The 21,240-nt window shown below is 32.5% G+C and overlaps 1 protein-coding gene and 1 long non-coding RNA gene across 10 annotated transcripts in view; one reads left to right on the top strand and one right to left on the bottom strand.

Moving 5' to 3' along the window:
- The window catches only part of LOC127711078 (uncharacterized), a 1,247,322-nt gene extending 1,234,670 nt beyond the window's left edge, over positions 1 to 12,652 (bottom strand). For all 9 annotated transcript variants that reach the window (XM_052217043.1, XM_052217035.1, XM_052217041.1 and 6 more), the window contains exons 1-11: positions 12,458 to 12,652; positions 8,486 to 8,614; positions 6,893 to 6,955; positions 6,438 to 6,470; positions 5,691 to 5,872; positions 3,967 to 4,126; positions 3,447 to 3,528; positions 2,769 to 2,854; positions 2,089 to 2,253; positions 1,450 to 1,531; positions 315 to 469 (exon numbers count right to left, since the gene is read on the bottom strand). In XM_052217043.1, the coding sequence (XP_052073003.1) occupies positions 315 to 469; positions 1,450 to 1,531; positions 2,089 to 2,253; positions 2,769 to 2,854; positions 3,447 to 3,528; positions 3,967 to 4,126; positions 5,691 to 5,872; positions 6,438 to 6,470; positions 6,893 to 6,955; positions 8,486 to 8,604 (1,127 nt within the window). In that variant the 5' untranslated portion in view covers positions 8,605 to 8,614; positions 12,458 to 12,652. The remainder of the gene's footprint in view (positions 1 to 314; positions 470 to 1,449; positions 1,532 to 2,088; positions 2,254 to 2,768; positions 2,855 to 3,446; positions 3,529 to 3,966; positions 4,127 to 5,690; positions 5,873 to 6,437; positions 6,471 to 6,892; positions 6,956 to 8,485; positions 8,615 to 12,457) is intronic.
- Positions 12,653 to 17,263: 4,611 nt separating this feature from the next.
- On the top strand, positions 17,264 to 18,994 carry LOC127711084 (uncharacterized). Its single transcript, XR_007986475.1, has 3 exons — positions 17,264 to 17,345; positions 17,842 to 17,928; positions 18,868 to 18,994. It is a non-coding gene; the product is annotated as an uncharacterized LOC127711084 (long non-coding RNA).
- The last annotated feature ends 2,246 nt before the right edge of the window (positions 18,995 to 21,240 follow it).

The following is a 21,240-nucleotide window of genomic DNA, read 5'->3' as shown; positions in this document are numbered from 1 at the left end:
TCAGCTTTTTTAAGGTGCAGAATACTCATGAAATATTTGCCACTTGCTTTAAGCAAACATCAATAAATCAATCAATCAAGTTGGACATGAGCCAAACAATAGTTATAATAGAAAAACAAAGGATATGGGGTATCCATCCATGACACAACATCAGTACATGCACGTCTGTATTTCAATCAGTGTCTGATAACTAAGTGTGTACATGCACAAGAACACACTCGAGAAGTAGAACTCAGAGGTAACTCCATTAGTCCCCATCATTTTCACAAAGTCTTATAAAAAAAATTAACCTAACAGCCTGTACTATAAACTACCTTGCAAGTTTTAAATCTTTATGGTTTTTGAAAACAAATTGTAATTTAGTATCAATTTCTTCCTTGACTTCAGCAAATCTTTGTTCCAATTTCCAGGTCTCATTACAAAACTTCTCTGTTTCTACAAATCTTTTTATCTGGTTTACTTGATTTTCCTACGAAAATAAATTTTTCAATACAATTGTTTTTTCCCCAGATATACATAAAATATATTAAAACATAAAATGAAATTCTAAAGTCTAGTTGCAATTTGTCACTTGTTGAACAATAACTGATGGACCAGAGTTCATCCCTGTTTTTTGAGGGGTTCATATTGTTCAATCTTTGACTTTTATGGACTGTTGTTCTGTTTGTCATGGTTATGTCTTTGCCTCTTTTTTGCAACTTTCAAAATAAAAATAATGGATAATAAATTTACAAAGACTAGACGTGATAAATGGCTAAACAGGAATTATTCTAATTTTCGTATATGAAACACCTATAAATTCTGATGACAGAATGTTCATAGGCAGACACAACTTCTTAAATAATGTAAGAATCCTTTACCTGGGCTTATCTGGCTAATTAGGGATATACAATTCATTTAAATAATTTATGCCTCATGGTCAGACAACTGATATTAAATATATTTAGTCATAAGTCATGCCGGAAAACTTAAATGGTATTATATGAGGTAGGAATTATTTGTGAAAGAGGACAGAATCTGTGTTAATGCCATGCTACATTTTGGTAAATCAATCATACATATTTGCAAGACAATTGCATGCTCAATTATAACCCAAAAAATTTGGAATGAATTGGTTAATGTGAAAGTTAGCAAAATTCAGGAACAAATTTGTTTTGAAAGGTTAGAGATAACATGGATTCAACAGAAACCTGTTACTGTGCATGTGCAAAAGACACAAAAATGAAATTAAACAGCTTTTAGAATCTGATAATTGTTTCACGTTGAAATGAGGACTTTATACTCTAAAAACTGATATCTCAGATTTATTACAATATGACTTGCATTAATTTTTTTCAAAATAAAACTCTGATAGGAATAAAATCATAATTCTGTAGAAAGAATGAATTAAATATCAATTAACATATAAGAAATAATCAAAAGATCACATAAATCACTTATCTTATTTACCTCTAACAGTTGGTGAACACTTTGTAAGATATTTGGAGGATTAGATTCATCTCTGAGTTGTCCTGTTCTTTCATATTTAAACCTATAAATACATTACAGGTACACAGTAGAACTAAATTATTATCTTTTATTTTTCTAATAAACAAATGTACAGCTGTCAACATCACTTCAAAGACAATTTTTCAACAACAAAAAAGGAAAAAAGAAGAAGGCTAGAAAACTAAATCTTGTATTATCATAATATAATCAGCTTTCATCAGAAAATATTCATATTTCAGGACATATTTTAATAGTTTCATGTAATACAACTTTAGTTTAAAATTCAAAAAAAATTAATTAGCAATTGAAATGAGACTTATAATAACGTGTTGTTTTCATTTTTTATGATAAAATTCAGTACAATGTCAACACATTTCGTGCATTGCTTCACTAGTGGACTTGATTGGTCACAATTACTCGTAAATGATTTTGTTTTTTGTTAAATGAAGAGAAATTCAAAAGATTTTTTTTTTCGTAAATGAATTTACAAACTGAAAATTGCAATCTCCTTTCGCTTGAAATTTACTAGAAAAAGTTATGCTTTTTTTAAAGTTAAATTCACCAGAGAGAGTGAAAATAATTTGTGTATATTCAAATTACCTGAGTTTTTCAGCATCTCTCCTGATGTCTACTTTAGATGTCATATCTCTCAGAGTAAAGGCTGACTCCTGTGTATTGGTTACCAAAGCATTCAGTATCTGTGTCACACTGAACTCACTTAATAATTCTTCCACTGATTTCCATATTATATCCTTCTTTGACTGACTGAAATATTTACAATGTAAAAATATAGTACATGTACACAGTTATCCCCTCAAGATAAAAACATAACTTGTGTATTTAGCAGTAATACTGGCTTCTGTAAATAGGTCTGATTTAGCTAAAATGTGAGTGGACTCCTTGCAAATCCGATAATTTCCTCAGTTTTAACATATCGGAACAGGATTTATTCATTTAACACATCCTCAGGTAGTGTACACAATGGTAAAGTTTCAATATCCATGTTGTCCGTTTTGAGTTGTGATTACAGGCACATGGACAAACAGAAAGACGGATTGACAGGCTGATTAACCCTATAAACCCACAAAAACTTTGTGTATAATGGTCCCTCTCATCAATAATATTGGTGTTTGTTTAAGGGTGAAGACGGAATAGACTATTGTTGAAGGACGTTCTGTGACCTATATTTGTTTACTTCTACGTCATTTGGTCTCTGGTGGTTAGGTTGTCTCTTTGCAAGTATACCACATCTCTTTATTTCATATTAATTTTGAACTTACAATACAGTTTTATCTGTCCCAAACTCTCCTTGTAACATTTTCTGAAGAAAAGATCCAATGGCTTCACATGTCTCTCTAACTTGTTTCTGTAATAAAGTATGAAAATATGACATCAAAATATAATATTTCCAGAAATAACTGTTCCAACTCCTAAAAATAATGACTTTAATGTTTGGAAAATGAGTAGGATTCATATTGAGATCCAAGTATTAAGTTTGGTTAAGACCTTTAATAATGTTACTTCTTATTTAAATGAATAATTAAGAAATGTATTTTAGTTTTAACATCTAGGATGTTGCATTAATTTTTTTGTACGTAAAAAAAATATGCTGCTTCAACTTGCAAAGTTAAAACTAGGGCTGGTTATAGTTTGATTTATCTTAAATTAATATAATTGTTGTCATTTGAAATGAAACAGTTTATAGTGTATTGTGATGTTAGATATTTCAACTATATTTAATTTTTCTTGCAACAAAATAACAAAATGAAAAACTTTCCTGCTTCAGAATCTAAAGGACCATTTCTAAAGGACCATTTATATCTTATTGTGCTTAAATAGATATGAAAATACTATGACATCAGTCACTAAATATCCACTGTTTAGAAAGTTTACAAGAAATCGTCCATGGCATCCAGTGCCCTTAAAAATCATTGCATAGAAATGATTAATTAATATACCCCCTGTCTGGTCTCTAGAGAGGAACTATAATGATCATCGTCTGTAGAACTCCTCTTTCTACTGTAATATTCTGATCCTTTCCTGTAATATAAAATTGGGATTTCATAACAAGCTGACAATATTAATGTAAATAGCGTTTGCAAAAATTTGTGATAAATAATCATAAGGAGAGTTTTCAAATTATGTCTCATCGTTGGACATGTCAGGCAAATTTTAGACAGGTGTCTTACCAATAGACCAATTTCCAATTTTGTTTTTACAAGTGAGCTGCCTCAGTTGACCTGGGTTCATTTTGGGGAAAAACACGTCATAGAACATTGTGACATGAAGATATTTACTTAGTGACTTCAAATTTTTCCGGGAAAATGCCTTAATTAAAAGGTCGTCTATTGTCTGATAGAAATTATCATGAAACAACAAGTAACCTATATAATCAGGCACACTGCTTTTAGGACCAGACACCCTATATGGAAATTTCTGTGTGTGTGTAAATATGATAAACCAGGGTTCCATACATACTTTGCCTTATTTAGAAGTTTATCAGCCTGTGTTGTTATTTTCTTGGTATATTCTTCATAATGTTTAGCTGTATCATTTGTTTGCAATGAGTAAGTCTGCACTAAAGCTCTCTGACGTCTCAAGATGCTGATTTCATTACAAGATGTCTGGTATCTGGTCTCTGAAAAGATATTTAGTGTGATAAAGAGCTTTTACAATGTAAAATATTTCCTGATTTAGTAACAGTCACATTGACCTTTAACTTACTGATCCCAAAATCAAAAGGCTTCTCCCCTTTCTCTATATCTTCCATCTGTACAAGTTTTATTCCAACCAAACAAGGGAAACTACTTTAGTCAAAAAGATAGCTTGATGGCCAAATGCTATGAATCATAAAGTTAAAGTTTTTTAAATTGTATTGAATGACAATTTTCTTACTTCAAAAATTAAAGTGACACTCATATAAACATAGGATGCTATTAAAAAGAGACAGTATATAAAAATTAGGAGATGTGGTATGAATGCCAAATGAGACAACTATCATGACTATCCACCAAAGTTCAAATGGAGTGAGGGGCCTCAGTGGCCGAGTGGTCTAAGTAGTTACTACTGTAATCACTAGCCAGTCAACACTGAGGTTGTGAGTTCGAATCCCGTTCATGCAGGTGCACTCGACTCCAATCTTAATTGACTAGGATTGTTAGTTTTCCTATCGAAGGTCGGTGGTTTTCTCCGGGCACTCCGGCTTCCTCCACCAATAAAAACTGGCTGCCACGAAATAGCCCAAAAGTGGTGCTTAAAAGTGGCGTTAAAACACCAAAAATCAAAAATCAAATGGAGTGGATGTAAGCAATTATAGGCAACCGTTCGGCCTTCAACAATGAGAAAAAGCCATACTGTATAGTCTGCTATAAAAAGCCCTGACATGAAAAATGTGAAATACTTCAATTGAGACAACTAATGGCCAAATGTATAACAAAACAATTTACGAAAAACGAATATGACAGACATGAACCAACGACAACTTCTGAACTACAGGCTTTTGATTTGGGACAGACACATATAGAATGTGGCGGGGTTAAACATGTTTGTAGTTGTTAAACTTCCCCTATTATATTTTATTTCAAAAATACTTTTAAATATGACCTGAGATCACCCCGAGTTTTTGGTGGGGTTCGTGTTGCTCAGTCTTTAGTTTTCTATGTTGTGTTTTGTGTACTGTCGTTTGTTTGTTGTTCTTTTTATTCTTTAGCAATGCCGTTGTCAGTTTATTTTCGACTTATGGGTTTGAATGTCCCTTTGGTATCTTTCACATCACATTTTCATCTCTTCCAAAAATATTATTAATTTGTTTTTATCAATTTTTATTTTGTTACCGCCAAATGATTTATCCTATATAATATATATGAAATAATGGGATTTAATTCCTTATATTTCCAAATGATTATGTTATATATACTTTATATAATACAAAAAATTAAATGCAGATGCACTTAACTTTTAATTATGATAATTTAAAGTCAACAAAAATACATACAGTTTTTACTGTGTATCTATTTCTGTTTATTGCATCAATTAAGAAGAGGACATGAAAAAGCCACTCCTTAGAGCCCTTGAATTCTAAAATCAACAAACTACCAAATAACATCCTTAAGCTTTACAAGTTTACTTTTTTGCAATTTCTAGTGCCAACAAAATGTCTATTATCATACCCCCTCCTTTCAATGATTTTTTTCTCCACTAACCTGCTTCTACCACTTCCTGTTCAAGCCTTTTGAAGTCATTTTCCAGATGGTTAATGTCAGTAAACAATGAAGTTACCTCCCCTGTCAACTTGTTTCTCTGTTCCAGAAGGTTCTCTTTTTCTTCATCAAATTTATTGCCAGTTTTGTATTTGACTTTATATGACTTATCTGCATGTCGTTTTCTTCATAAAATTAAGGAATATAATTCTATTTTCAGTTTGGAGCATTTTCACAGCATTTTGATATATCCCAGGATATAATCGGCAAATATATGACCCTCATCTATTACATTACAATTTCTTATGGTGTTCTTTTGAAAAATTGTGTACTGTGAAGACCTCCATATAATTTTAATCATTTCAATCAAGTTCATATGAGCATGATGAGGTCAGAAATCATTTTAAAGAAGAACACAAACCAAGAGTAATTCCTAATTAGGTAGTACATTACTTTTATGTTTTTTATGTTTATGTTTGTATCTACTAAACATTTCTCTTTTTGCTAAATTGTGTTGCTGGATTGCTGTCTTATCCATTTTTCGCCCAACACTTGCCATTATTCATAGTTTTGTAAACAAATGGTAAAGTGTCAAACTATGCTGTGTTACCTGTTAATTTATCAATGTATTTTCCATTTCTCAATGAATAGGACATAATTTCACTATCCATAGTACAAAAAGTGTGATTCAGTTCAGATTTATAATACAACTAGCATATTTTTTTTTATAAAACAATAAATGAAGGATACAATCCCAAATTTCCTTTCACTTTCTTCACTGTCCTGAAAATCAGTAAATATTTTAATATGATTAGCAATATGTTAATACATGTAAATAATATAACTTTACAATAGAGTTCAGATGCCCCTAAATCTGTGGAACTATAGCTGATATTCAAGTTACATTTGTGATTATACTGCTTTTTTCTTACATTTGTCTTTCATTTTTGTGTTTTTCATAATTGTACTCTCTTTTGCTACTGAGATGATTTCTTTTAAAGCTGAGAAGAGCGAGGATGTCATGACGTCATAAGCCAATCCAGCAGAAGCATATAAGCCGAAGATGAAGTCAGAGTTTACAAGTGCAGATATTTTAAGCTTGTTTATTGGTTTTCTTTGTCCTCGTCAGGCCTTATCCTATAGATTTTTACATCGTGATATGTTACTCTTTTTGATAAAGTTACTCTTTACATTTATATACATACTGTGCAGATCTAACTCTTGATAATACAAACTTCCAGAAATCTGCTGAAGGACCTCGGAAAATTCTGATAGAAAATGAATAAAAAAATATTGATAATAATACATGTATAAATCTTATCTTTGTTTAATTTAAACATGTTAAAGAGAACACATAAATTGTTTTATCAAATTAGGTGAAAAAAAATTTATAAGACAAAAAGCCAAATATTTTTGCAGGATATCCATACATGCCAGAATAAATGATATCCTCAAGTTAAAAAACCATCTCTAAATAGCATACACCTTTTATCAGTTTTTCACCCCTCGTTTTTGGTGGGGTTCATGTTGCTCAGTCTTTATATAATAAGTTTTCTATGTTGTGTTTTGTGCACTGTTGTTCGTCTTTAAGTCTTTTTCTTTTTTTTTGCCATGGCATTGTCAGTTAATTTTCAATATGAGTTTGAATGTCCCTTTGGTATCTTTTGCCTCTCTTTTACAGCAATAAAAGCATTGTTCCTATAAATAAACTGTTATCACAGAGATATGTCTCACCTTTGTATAATTTTGATAATGCAAATGTTGAAATTAAAATAGCAATACTTTAACATGTAAGTTATGCAAATATTCAAAGTCGATGAACCATGACTAAAGGTACATGGCTAATCAATCTCCATGGAATGAGATGTGCCAATGCTTATACAACTGCATACCAAATACCATTGACTTATTATAAGTCCTTCCCTTTAAACAAGCCTAAACACAAACATTAACATGTAAACTATGTAAAAGTTTCAAAGTCAATGAACCATGATCAGGGGTGGGGCTATATAATCTCCATGGAAACGATACTTGCAAATGCCAATAAATTTGCATACCAAATATCATTGACTTAACATTAGCAGTTCATCTTAAACTGATCTAATCACAAACTAATACATGTAAACTAAGCAAGTTTCAAAGTAAATAGACTATGACTGAGGCGGCGGGGCTAAATATTCTCCATGGAAATGAGATGTGCTAATGCTTATACAACTGAACACCAATTAACATTGGCCTACCACTAATGGTTCCCCTTGAACTGACCTAATCACAAACTAATACATGTAAACTTAGCAAAACTTTCAAAGTCTATAGACCATGACTAAGGGGGCAGAGCCAAATAATCTCCATGGAAATGAGATATGCCAATACTTATACAACGACATACCAAATATCATTGACCTAACACTAGTGGTTCCCCATAAATTGACCTAATCATAAACTAATACATGTAAACTATGAAAAGTTTCAAAGTCAATAGACCTTGACTGAGGGGGCGGGGCCAAATAATCTACATGGTAATGAGATGTGCCAATGCTAATACAACTGCATACCAAATATCATTGGCCTACCACTAGTGGTTCACCATGAACTAGACCTAATCACAAACTGATACATTGTTGACGTCGCCGTCGCAGCTGACACCTGAAACAGCATACCTATGTCTCGTTTTTTGACTCCGTCAAGGCGAGACAAAAATGTGTTGTTTCATGGTATTTTGTGAAACACATTGTTTTCGCCATTTTTATTTTCACTGGACATAGAAATTGAAAGGGTCGAATTATGTAATGTCTTACTGTTTGAACTGGCTTGCATTTGGTAAAGGTGTATTAACATGTCTACCCTGTGGATGGAAGTGCATCTCTTGTAAAGCCCAGGTATGTAATCTTGATGCTATATCGTCATCAGATGCCATTGCTATCTTTCTGCAAAAAAAAATTTGTTATGCAGGTTAATTAAAACTGTTCAAAAATAATGTTTTCTCAGGCCATGTGAAAATGATAACAAATCTACATTTTGTATGGCTAGCATGAATTATTTCGTTTCTAATAGGACAAATACGGTAATTTAAAAAACTGAAATGAAGATTAGTGTGCTGTGTGTGTGGCTGTTCTATTTTACCCCAGGTCATGCCTGTAATGCGTTCCATAGAATACTAACTTAAGATTTCCAATCCAGAAAACCAGGGGTTATTTTTAGTAGCACTTGTCTTCAAAAAGGCAGTTCTTTCTTACAAGACTTTAAACATGTGTTGAAAACTGGTATGTAGAAAGGTGATACATGTACAATTCAGGATATACCTGGTTTCTATGAAGTTAAACTTAAGGTAAATTTTTAAGAAAGCTGTGAAAATTGCAAAATTTGGTTGAATAGATAGGGATTTTGAATTGGTGGTCTGACACCTATAGTTTTTCAGATATTAGGCAAAATCGCCAAAAAAATGGTAAAAATCATTATTAAAGTTCAATAACTCCAATAAGGGGTCGTCAGACGATTCCATGATTGTAGATCTTGTCTTGCTGATCACTTTTGCTTATTTAAGTTTCTATCTATTATCTATAATAGTTTTTCAAATAGTAGTCAAAAACGTAAAATATTGGTAAAAATCGTCATTAAAGAGCAAGTACTCCAACAAGGAGTCGACTAATGGATTTCGGCTTTTTGACTTATTTATAGATCAAGTCTTGCTGATCAATAATGCTAATTTAAGCTTCTATCTATCTATTATAGTTTTTCAGATATTAGACAAAAACGAAAAAAAACGGTAAAAATCTTTATCAAAGGGCAATAACTTCAATATATAAGAGGTCGTCAGACAATTTCATGATTGTAAACTTATTTGTAGATCTTATCTTGCTGATTACTTTTGCTTATTTAAGTTTCTATCTATCATTTATAAAAGTTTTTCAGATATTAGACAAAAACGCAAAAAAATGATAAAAATTGTCATAAAAGGGCATTTACTCCAAAAAGGAGTCGTCTGACAACATAGACCATGTAGACTTATTTGTAGATCTTGTCTTGTTGATCATTTTTGATATATAAAGTTTCTCTCTATCTATTATAGTTTTTTAGATATTCATGATATTAGGCAATAAAAAATCTGTAAAAATTGTCATTTAAGGGCAATTACTCCTTTCATGCCTATAGAAATGTATAGGAAATCGTCTGACAGTTTTGAAGTAAATAGACTATATGTAGATCTCATAATTCTGACTGAACATTTTTGCACCTGACAGATTTTCTCCATTCATAGTGGTTTATGTGATAATAGACCAAACATGCATTTTACCCCAATGTTCTATTTTTAGCCATGTCGGCCATGTTGGTTAGCAGGTGGGGTCATCAGACACATTTATTAAACTAGAGACTCTATTGATGATTGTGGCCATGCAGCCAAATTTGGCCCAGTAGTTTCAGAGGAGAAGATTTTTGTTAACATGGTTAAAGTTAACGACGCCGACGACGATGGACAACAGACACCAAGTGATTAGAAAAGCTCACTTGGCCTTTTAGGCCAGGCGAGCTAAAAATTGAGCAATCACATTGGCTTGCTGAAAATCCATAAATGTGCAAATAATGCAATAGAATGGAAAATAAAAAGCTCCTACATAAAAACTATATGGAATATGGAGCAAACAAGTAACAGAATAACCATCAGCTTGAGAATTTTCATTCGTATACTATGACGTCATGTTTTGAAATGACATTCATGCGCCAAAAGTATATATGGAATTTTAATTTTATTATAATTTTGTATATTTCTTTATGCCGAGTATCATTTTAAAAAATTGTACTGATTATCACAGCAAACTATGAAAATTAATGTTTCACTGTTTCTTATCAAGAAAACTACTATTGTAAATAGATGTACACACTACAAGGGCTCACACTACTTCAGAATCATAGGGAGAAGTTTTTTGTCGTTCCGAGTCTAGACAAGACCAACAATCGACGATATGGAACTATGAAATGTAAATATAGAGGACTTGTTTGAAGATATTATGAATGAGAATTCATCTTTAGATTTCTTCGACACTTCAGGTATTTCATATGACCTAGACTGGACATAGATTTGTGGTTTTGTGTACTTTCCGAAAATGGAGAGGTTCAAAGTATTCTCTTTTTCAAAAAGACAGGAAGAAGGGGTGAGACTCAAAAGAGAAGTGCTCATTCGCTCCCGGGGTGGCACTTCAATGTTTGGTTTTTACAATAATATAAGTGGCCATATGTATCCTTTTTATTTAATTATTCTTTATGTTGTTCAATTCATACCGGAGAATACCTGAATACAATTCATTGAATTGAGGTAACAATTGTTTCAGTTTATGTCTTAAATAATCATTAATAGTTAGAACTTACACAATTATATTTTTACACTTGTCATGCTTGTCAGAAACTACCAACTAAATATCTAGCACTAGAAAGAACTTTTTAATACCAAAAAGGAAAAGAAAGTATCATACATGTATATCAATTAAAATTTAATTAAAAAACTATTATGTTTATCATGTTTATGAAGTTCATTGTTTCTCATTAATATGATATAAAATTTAACAAAGTTAAGCAACTATAATTATATATAATCAATAAATTGATTGATTGATTGGTGTTTGCTTTACACCACCTCAGCACAAAAAGGCTATATCGCGGTGATTAATAAATTGAAACTATGCATTTACATGGAAATATATATACATTTAGCAAGGAGATCTAACAAATAGTCAGTTAATGTGTGTGGGATGCTTAATTTTCCATTTTGGGATCATTATTCTTCTGTTAGCTGTGCCATTTGTGCATCTGTTGTTATTATCATAAGACATGTAAGAATATGGATTTCAGTCATAGCTGATCAGCTTCCAATCCCTGGTTCATAAAAATATTTCAATTGCAGACAATAAAAAATTTACGAAAATAAACAATGTTTTGACTTTATTTTGCCAAAAATCGGAATGTTTTAATGTACGCTCTCAAGTAACAAGTACCGGAAGTGAAAGAAAACACTTCTTATAAAGTTGTTTGTTTGAAATAACACCATGAACATACACCAATCTGTAAACATGGTAAAGTCAATGCTTTCACTTTTTTTCTAAAGAAATAAATCATATATACGTCTTTGAATTTCTTTACTTAGCAATAAAAAATTGCTGTTTCAACAACTTGGTAAAAAAGTAAAATTACGGTTGACGAAAGCGATTGAATACGACTTGTTAACACCCAGGCGACTAGATATCTCTTTTGACAGTTGAGCAAGCGAAGTGATGGAAGGGACTTCTTTGTCCCAGTCACATGCTAGCGTGAGTTCTGCACTACTTTTTCTTTATTGAATTAAAATATTACCCTTACGACAGTGTAATCAAGTTAATTTTCAAACTGTACATATGAAATGCGATATAACTCAGTTTTTTTATCGTAGTAAAGTTAAGACAACCTAATCTTGTGTACTTTTAATCCAAAATATAAGTATGACGGAAACATGAAAGGCCGAAATGGATCCATGGCCTAAACATCATGCTTCTCAGAACTTTTACTCCAAAGTTCCAACTGATCTGTGGTTTGTTGCTGCCACTGACATTGTTTTTGTTTATTGTTGACATGTTGTAGTGTAAACAAAGTCAAAGATAAATCATGCTGTTCACCCTTTTGGTTATATCTTTTAAATTGTTTCACATTTTGTCATGCATGGGCTTCTTATAACTTACTATACGGTGAAGATAATTTGTTTGGCTCATTAATTTATAATTTTTGGAAGCAACTTCATGACTTACCCAAAATCGTAGAATGTATAAATTTATGTAGACAGTTTCGTCTCTTGGCAAAATTTGCCTTAAATGTTTATAAAAAATCCAACTACGGTTTCCATGATTTCATAATCTGTACTATATACCCAACCACATCAATCAATTACAGTCATAACAGTGTTCAGGAAAAAACTTGAAAATCTACCGCCAAAGAAGGGAGACAACTTCAAGAAACCGCTATAGTATACAAAACCGTAACGGGTTGAGCTTTATATAATTTTCCGGAATTGAAATAACCCCATTTTAAAACATTCCATATGCGCTACGTCTCCATATAAAAGCTAGGATCTGAATGGGGTTTTTGAATAGAGAATAATGCGTGGACAAAAATTGCAGAAGAAATGAAAAAAATAAAGAATAAAGAAAAAAAATAAAGAATAGAGACAACATAGGGGGAATAAAGATTAGAGAAACTGAATACGCCAGTGAAAATAAAGAATAGAGAATAATTGGGTGACGAAATATAAAGAAAAGAGAATAATTGTCAAAATAAATAGAGAATAGAGAAAAATGGTCTAAAAAGTTTAAGAATAACGAAATGAAGGACTTCCATCCAGATCCTCTTATAATAAGTTTGTGAGCAAAAGTTTTATTTAAAAAAAAAAGTCAAAAATAAATCGTTCCATCAGCTTATGCATGGTCATTTGTCTTGATATTGCACAGTTATAAGTAATAACTTTAACATTTTTAACAACAGCACTACCGTTGCTAAAACTACTGAATATACCGTCACTCCGATATGGGTAAAAAAATCAGTGCATTTCTGAAAAACTCATACCCTTATCAGAGCTTCAAACTATATGATCTATTCATTACCTTACCCTAAATTTGTAAAACACTTTTTCTTATATATATAAGTACGTGCATGCAGTATTGAAAATGCTAATTGAACTACATGTTATTTCATGCACAGATGTATGGTCAGTCTTATATCTACCGATCCAACACCGATCAACTGAATTGCATTACTTCTGTATATTGTATTACATGTCATATGTAAATTTGCTATACATTTTGTTAATTCTTTTACTGTTACATATAACGCTATATATATATATAAATAAGGAGATATGGCATGATTGCCAATGACACAACTATCCACCAAAATTCAAATGGTTGATATAAGCAATTATCAGCAACCGTACGGCCTTCAGCAATGAGAAAAACCATACCGTATAGTCGGCTATAAAAGTCCCTGACATGAAAAATGTGAAACAATTCAATTGAGAAAACTAACGGCCTAAATTATAACAAAACAACTTACGAAAAACATATATGACAGACATGAACCAACGACAACCACTGAACTAAGGGCTCCTGCCTTGTGACAGGCACATATAGATTGTGGCGAGGTTAAACTAGTTTGCTGGTGCCAAATTTCCCCTAGCCTGTGCCAGTTATGTAACAATACAACATAAGAACAAACTATAAAAATCAGTTGAAAAGGGCTTAACTTGGCTTAATTCATCATGCAGATCGATACAAAGCAGAAAACATCTAACGAAAACACAGACTGGACGTGGCAGCGTATTTATACACAACAAAAAAAATCGCAGTTACTGACAGCTAGTTCAAAGCTAATAACAACTAATAAAAAAAATTATGTAAACTACGTTTGGTAGAAAGGCCTCCATGTATGATTTAGCGATCAGAAGCACATTTGATTCCATCATATTTTTTTGCGCATGTCCCAAGTCGGAAAACGATTTCAAAAAAAGAGGCGTAAGATACCAAGGGGACACTCAAAACTCATAAGTCAAAGGGAAACTGACAACGAGATGCATGGCAGAAAAAAAACCGAAAGACATCGAAAAGATAAAAAATTTCCGCATAACACTAAACATAGTAAACTATAAAGACCATGAGCAACACGAACCCCACTAAAACTGCATGAGGGGTCGCATATGCTCCGGAAGGGTAAGCAGATCCTGCTCCACGAGTGGCATTCGTCATTTTGCTTGTGATAAGTACACATTGGATGATATGTCTCATTCAGGGATGTCACATGTGCAGGTTACGACAATTGGAACATATATCCGTAGTCATCTGTGAGTCTGACAAGGGTATTCCATAACACAGTCAACCAACTCGTAACGTAGTCCGTAAAATTTTTGAAGTAGTGGCCTCAACTTTATCACTTGAAACCCCCTTGGTTCATTAGCTTCCTTGTAAGCTGCAACATTCTATCCAAGAAATCGTGATAAAAAAAAAACACAAGCTCTGGGCTATTATCAATTGGGAGATATAGATTCCTTATGGAAACGCTGTTGTACATATAAATGCACGGAAAGTTCACAATTGGGAAGCTGAAATCAGTTGCATGGTGAATAAGGGGTAAACTGAAGAAATAAAACCGAGGGACGTCCGTACAACATATTCCTTTTAAATAAAGAGGGAGTTAAATTGTATCTGTCGCACGCCCTGCCTACGGTCTTGTACTGCATGTATATATTTTGAATATTCTGACGAAACGGGATCGTGTACGTCGTACGTACGATTGTCAATGAGACAACTATCCACCAGAGACCAAAAACGTACGTATAGATGTTCACATTAAGATCAGTTCAGATCCATAGAAATACATGCCTGATATCTTTAAAATTGGCGTTTACATTAAAATTTTAAGCATACAACTCGATCTTTTCGATTATCTTTCCACAAAAAATTAAACACAAAGTAAACGGATTGGAATCGATTGAGATCGATGTTAATTTTGTAAATCTTCTATTACCAAACAAACGGTGATGTGTGTGTTAGAAGGATCGTGATGGAATTTAAATGAGGACAGAACAATCAAATAAGATCAGTCACCTTAGTTTTTTGTTAAAATGAATGTCGTTTGTTTTCACATAGACGAATCCAGTATTTGAGGTTAGAGGGCGTAACCCTCGGAATGTTGCGGAGCGAAGCGAGACCGCAATTTTGTCGTTTTTAGTCCAAAATTGATATTATATTACTATAAGGGGTTGTCCACAGAATATGCCCCTGAACGGCTCTCTCACTTGATATTAATGTTACCGTGGTCTGCTATATATACGTGAATTTTAGGAAGAGTGTTCTGGGAACTTTTTGTGCATTTTTTGGATGCCGAATGTGACTGAATCACCCCTTCTTTTTAAATTATTAATAAAATAGATTTAATTAAACGTAAATGAAGACAAATCTAAAACACATGTAACAGAATCAGATCTATAAGACATCTAGAGGACAACAGATTGTCGTCAATAATACATAAGTTATGTGCATGCCTGGTCAAGCCCTATTTATCCCCGAATGTGTGAATAAATTTAACAGATATAAATAAACACAGATGTGAGTATTTGTTAATATGTGACAGCAACCCAATGACACATAATTAACAAAATATAAAGGTTAACATAATTCTGGCCTTCCTCAGTGTCAGTCCCTTTTCAAAATGTGATAAAACAATGAGTTATTTGTGTGATGTATATGTATAGAAAAAAGGATGGAATTATGAAGTGAATAAAACTGTAAATTTATTAAATGTAAACGATGAAGTGAGTAATGTTACTTTGAATACTAAATACGTTATGAAACATGTGCAAGAATATGTCACATTTCCAAGCGAGATAACCCAATCTGTTTAGATTGGACAGTAGATAATTAACGATAATTATTACATTGGTTGCAATGAATTACATTGATTTCCCAGTGAAATAAAAACCGATAATTTCACATGTGAAATAAACGTGGTTATTTCACTCCTCTGACGTCATACAACAATAGGCGTTGTCAAGACGTCGATAATGCGGATCAAAACAAATTGTAAATGCGTAGAAAAAGATATAGTTCCTTACGTTTTCTACTTTATTTCATAAAAAAGCCATTTGCCAATGTAATAAAAAGAATAACTAATCAAAGAATTCAAATATCGAAAAATATTCAACTCGTGAAAGAACAACACTGATAATTAACTCATGCGCTACGCGCATTCGTGAATTAATGTGTTGTTCGGTCACTCGTTGAATATTTTTCTCTATTTGAATTCTTCGATTAGTTATTCTATAACTCTTAACTCCTTCCAATAGACGTCGTTGTATTTACTTATCTTGTTAAATACAACAGAGACATGTCTCCGATAAAAATTAATTACCCACCCGGCACGCAACGTCATTTCAACGTTGAAATGTGGTTGTTATTTCGTCATGACGTTGCTTCAACGTTGTTTCAACGTTATAACAGCAACGTCGAAGTTATGTTGCAGAAAGTAAGTTGATTCAACGTTGAATTTTAGTTGAATTTTCAATGTTGAAGTTAGGTTGAAATAAATATGTTGTTTCAACGTTAAATGTTGGTTGTCATGTCGACGATGGAGGTTCGTCCAGAAAAAAAAATGTATTCATCGGTGTAAAAAAAAATTATCCACCATCAGCGTTAAAGGTGAATCATTATAGTAGTACATCCTTTGTTATCGTATCAATAAAAGTTCATAAGGATTTTGCAATGAAAAATTGTAATCAATGTTTCCTTTAATTTTTTTTTGTACAATATCTAGTAAAATTAGGCATATTCCAAAACCGGGACGTTCATCAAAATCATAAAAGTGTACAAATTTAAATTATCATTCATCGAAATATGCTACTAACTAATTTGTTATTATCCGGAAATATTTTAATCAAAGATAAGACACAGCATGTGAAAGTGCGGCATCTACACAACTGAAACACGAGGATTAGCACTCCCAATAATCTATAATTGATAAAATTATCACGTGACATGATGCTGATTAATGTATGAGTTCACGTGTGTAACCGCCTTTTTCAAACGCGGAAATTGTATAATTTCCCTGGACAATATTTAGGACCGTTTTCAGCAAAGAAGAATTCATAGAAATGTAAGTGTTTCTTTAAATTATTATCCGTTGCTGTACTAATTGTCTTTTAATGCTTGTGTGATGTTAACATTGGGAGATTATAAATGCACAAACGTACGTGTATATTTTGAAAATCTCGCCATAGTGTATGTTGTAAAGATAAAATTACTGACTTCAGTGTGTACATCGTCTTTTTTGTTGTACGTTCAAATTTATGACTGCACTTCTATATAAATATGTACTACAATCTGGAAAACACCATACTCAGCCTACATACAGCTCATTTTAGTTATTTACTGCTGATTTGTTAAAGAAAAAGAACTTTTGCGAAGTAAGATTATCATCTCCCCCTTTTTTATCTAAAATTTTAACCCGTCATCCATAATCACACTATTTCAATTATTGTCAACTATGCTCTGAAATTTTTAATAATTTCTTTTTACTCTTCAATCGAATTTTACAAATTTAAAATATTGCTTGGCGATGATGATCGATGTTATTCTTATTTTTTGCACAGTATTAGAGACAGAACAGTAACTTAGGAAAGGGACAGATCAGTAACTTAAGAAAGAAAGATTTAAGGATAAAAGTAATAGCTGTCAAGGTATGTATTTTTTTTTTAAATTTTAACATTTTTGATTATCAATAATCAGTATGTATGTTGGATTGCCTGTGTTGTTTGTGTGAACTTTGTGATTTGAATTGATTTATATGCTCTATATGGGCCCTTTAATTAGGAATACTAGTAAAGACATTTGATTTGATTTGATTTTATTTGGATTAATATTTTTTTTAATGCATATCAAATTTAAAACATAACCTCTGCAATCAATTAGACAGGTGGTATTGTTACAATAGATCCTGGTGTTCTAGATGGGTGGCATTGTTACAATAGATCTTGGTATTCAAGATGGGTGGCATTGTTACAATAGATCCTGGTGCTCGAAATAGGTGGCATTTTAACAGTAGATCCTGGTGCTTGAGATGGGTGGCATTTTAACAATAGATCCTGGTGCTCGAGATGGGTGGCATTGTAACAATAGATCCTGGTGCTCGAGATGGGTGGCATTGTTACAATAGATCCTGGTGCTTGAGATGGGTGGCATTTTAACAATAGATCCTGGTGCTCGAGATGGGTGGCATTGTAACAATAGATCCTGGTGCTCGAGATGGGTGGCATTGTTACAATAGATCCTGGTGCTCGAGATGGATGGCATTTGTACAATAGATCCTGGTGCTCGGGATGGGTGACATTGTTACAATAGATCCTGATGCTCGAGATGGGTGGCATTGTTACAATAGATCGTGGTGGCCGAAATAGGTGGCATTTGAACAATAGATCGTGGTGCTCGAGATAGGCGGCATTGCTAGATTGTACATGTACAGGAGCGAAAAAAATGGTAAAAACGGATCCGCTATTATATAAACCAGTAAATTATTTTTAAAAAAACCTGGCCTATATAACATTTTATTCCCTGCCTTTGACGTTCTACGTAATTGCTAAGTCATGTTTACAAAATATTATTTGTGTTTGTTTTTTCAGGAAGAGTAATGGAGGCCTACACAAAGATAACAGAAGCTGAATTAAAGAAGGATTGTGCACCAGAAATGGTTGGAGGAGTTTAGAGACTACAATTCATTTTCACGAAAATAATTAAAATTGATTAAGAGATTATTTGTATTAATTTACCAGATCACCTTTTGGCTATATTTAATTTAGCTTTTGTCATAACTTGACATCTGTTGTACTGTTTTTTTTTTCAAATCTTGCTGATGTCCTCTGTAGAGTCATGTGGCTTCAATATCTTTTGTGGTTACTAACTATTATAGATATAAGAAGATGTGGTATGATTTCCAGTGAGACAAATATCAACCAGAGTCCAATTGACGTGGAGGTCACTAAACGGACTTCAACAATAAGCACACACCACACCGCAATAGAAGACCCGTACACAATACACCCTTCAATAATCAATTCCAACGAGAAAAACCAACCGCCTAAATTTGTAACGACAAACACATGTGACAGATGAACCAACAACAAGCAACGTATTGCTTATTTCAACATGAAAGAATGTTGTTGCAATATTAGGGTGGCGTTGTTTCAATGTTAAGTTTCAACCTATATTCAATCAAAAATCAACGTTGATACAATGTTGAAAATATAACGTTGTTTCAACGTCAGATATTCAACGTTGTGTCAACTTTCAAAACCAACCGTTATTTCAACGTCTTTTCAACGTTACAGATCAACGTTGATTCAACGTTGTTTCAACGTTGAAATGCCTGCTGGGTAGCGTCTTCACGGGAGTTATAAATTACGATACTTGAGTTAGTGGTCTTTAAAAGGGCTATGATATTGAGATAAAAACCGCGTCGAGATTATAAATCAATGTACGAAGGGGAAATTATTTTGAAAAATTAGGGAAAAAATCCATAATTTTTGTTAATTGATCTTGAATGACATTTTTTAACACTCATAAAACGTATCTCATGAGTTTTGATGTTCATGTATCTTTAAAAATACCATCTAGGAGGTTAAATGACATCCTTGTTACCAAGAAATTTAATATTTTCATTAGCACTGACGACGAAATAGGTACCGAACCGTAGATTACGCATTTTAATCACTATTAGTAATGAAATTATATGGCATAATACCAGCTGTGTTTTTATAAACATATAAACACCAGCAAACAGAAGTTTGTCCAGCTTTCTAACAATAGGCTAATGTATTCATTCATTTCAGTACAATCATTCATTTATGCCTTGGACAAATAAGTTTGCTTTAAAATGATGCTATATATGTCTTTGAAGAAATAACTTACAAGCTAGATGTTTTTAATTTTTTAAATGTTTTATGTAAAAACGGCTAAACATATCTCAATCATCTTTAGTTAGGTAAGGCGTAAGCAGACAAAAAGGTTCAATAAATCAAATTTAGACAATTGATGAAAATTAAAGATATAAATTCTAAGACTAAATACATGTAATTGAAGAATAAGTCATTCAACAGTTAAAAAATATATTTTTATTGATATTGATAAGTAGAGCTCTCTCTCTGATTGATAAGTGAAGATTTATCAATTGCAATAACTAAAGACATCATCATGAAGCGACCTAGGTCGCAAGCGCTTTTATAGTGGGTCTCCCTTTTTATGTGTGTTTAGGAGTAATACTTATTTGAAAGTTTTCTTTTATATTTCAACTTATTTTCACTTATCTAAAATTTTGTAACTGCTATCAGTGCGATTTAATACTAACAGTATTTATATCTGATGTCCCGCTGTCCTTATTTTCAACAGTGCAAGAAAGGCAAAACATTTGCCTGAATTAAGTCATGGATAAAAATTCACAGGAAATAAGGGACGACACCAAAAGTTCAATGTAGGATAAACAAACTTAATTCACATAGTTTTTTCACTGACCCCAACCCCCTCTTAACTTAATTTGGGAAAAATCAAGTTGATTGACCAATACAGATATATGTAAAATCGATGTCAAATAAACAAAACTTGCAGCACTTTTTACCCCACCCCCAAATATTGGAATTAAGTTTTTTTTATCTTACATTGATCTTTTGATGTCGTCCCTAAATCAAAGCTCATTTATACGATTCATAGTTTGTCTTTGATAAATAAATCGCCTTTAAAAAAAAAGCATTTTACATTGTTCATGAACAATAGATTATAAAAACTTTGGAACAATTATTCTTATTTGAGATTTTTTTTCCGCACAGCAAGAAAGAACGAAAACTTACGCCGGAAGATGGACAGACGGACGCCGGACATTTGTATACCATAATACGTCCCGTCAAAATTTTGACGGGCGTATAAAAAGAAGATGTGGTATGATTGCCAATGAGACAACTTTCCACAAGAGATGACACAGAAATTAACAGCTATAGGTCACCGTA

Source organism: Mytilus californianus, unplaced genomic scaffold (assembly GCF_021869535.1).
Source record: "Mytilus californianus isolate M0D057914Y unplaced genomic scaffold, xbMytCali1.0.p SCAF_8, whole genome shotgun sequence".
Classification (NCBI taxonomy): Eukaryota; Metazoa; Mollusca; class Bivalvia; order Mytilida; family Mytilidae; genus Mytilus; species Mytilus californianus.
Note: the sequence above shows the minus strand (reverse complement) of the source record. Positions and strands in the feature narration are given on the sequence as shown.